Source organism: Acanthamoeba castellanii, assembly GCF_000313135.1.
Source record: "Acanthamoeba castellanii str. Neff unplaced genomic scaffold scf7180000084669, whole genome shotgun sequence".
Classification (NCBI taxonomy): Eukaryota; Discosea; order Longamoebia; family Acanthamoebidae; genus Acanthamoeba; species Acanthamoeba castellanii.
Genome location: NW_004457554.1, coordinates 1 through 1,121, shown reverse-complemented (window position 1 = coordinate 1,121; position 1,121 = coordinate 1). Strand labels below are relative to the sequence as shown.

General features: G+C 62.5%; 1 protein-coding gene across 1 annotated transcript in view; it reads right to left on the bottom strand.

Annotated features, from left to right (window-relative positions):
- ACA1_111200 (K+ channel tetramerization subfamily protein) overlaps positions 1-1,030 on the bottom strand; it is a gene marked incomplete at both ends in the record, with an annotated part of 1,578 nt that extends 548 nt beyond the window's left edge. Inside the window, 3 exons of the mRNA XM_004341959.1 lie at positions 181-202; positions 269-328; positions 391-1,030. Coding sequence (XP_004342008.1) covers positions 181-202; positions 269-328; positions 391-1,030 — 722 coding nt within the window. The remainder of the gene's footprint in view (positions 1-180; positions 203-268; positions 329-390) is intronic.
- Between the last annotated feature and the right edge of the window lie 91 nt (positions 1,031-1,121).

Sequence of the window (1,121 nt, the reverse complement as noted above, 5' to 3'; positions counted from 1 at the left end):
AAAAGAGGATGAGGCTGCACAAACCTGTGAGGTTGGCCATTGCAAATGAAGCTGCTCCGCCATTCATCTTTGTGAGATCGGCTCCTGTAAGCCAGCCCAACATTAGCACAACACATTTCGCAGTGATGAGGAGCGTACAAACCTGCAAGGTTGGCATCTTGAAAGACCGTGTTTGCGCACATTGCGCCCTCCAGCACCGCTCCTGCATACGCCTGGATTGTGAGCCATATTGTGCCACGCACACGCACCACTGCACACGCACACGCACCTTTCAGGTTGGTGCCCACACATGAAGAACTCGACAGGTTGGCCTTAGAAAGATGCACCCCTGGTCCAACATAACTGTTAGCCCTGCACAAGCCTCAGCAACATAGTGAAATGAATGCTCACCCGCCATCATCGCTCGGTTGAGGTTGCAGTCGATCAGCCGCGCCTCGTTCAGGTTGGCCCACTCGAAGTCGGCCCCTTCCAGATTGCACCGCGTGAACCGCGCTCGCGTGAGGTCGAGCCCGCTCAGACACACGCCGCGCAGATCGACGCCCGCCAGCTGCACGTTGGACTTTTCGTTCGTCAGCTGCCACAGCTGCTCGATCGTGATCTTCTCGTAGCGGCGCTCGTTGCTACCGACGTCGACATCGCTCTTCTGCATCGCGGCAACCAGGCGCGCAAGGCCGTAGTGGGCGGCGTCGCGCCGGAGCCGCCGCTCCAGGTCCGCGCTCAGGCCCGTCGGCGGGTCGGAGGTGCGCAGCCAGTCGAGGATGAGCGCGAACGTGACGGGGTCGCGGTCGATGAACACGCGGCCGTCGTTGGTGTCCTGCAGCTCGAGCTCGTGGTGGTCGAACATGGCCGCCAGCTTGGAGTCGGCCTCCGAGGTGAGGGTTGCGAGGCTCGTGGTGAAGTGGCGCCCGCCCACGTCGAGCCTGACCACCCTGGTGCCCTGGCCCTGGCCCGCGGCGGCGGACTTGGCCTGCTGCTCCGCCCCCTCGACGAGTTGAAGCCGGAGTTCGAGGGCGGCCAGGCGTTTTTCGCGCTGCTCGACCTGGTGCTGCAGTGCCGCGAGTTGCTCTTGCTTGGCTGCGATGGCAGCGTCGAGGCGTTGGTTCTCCTCATCTTCCCTCTGC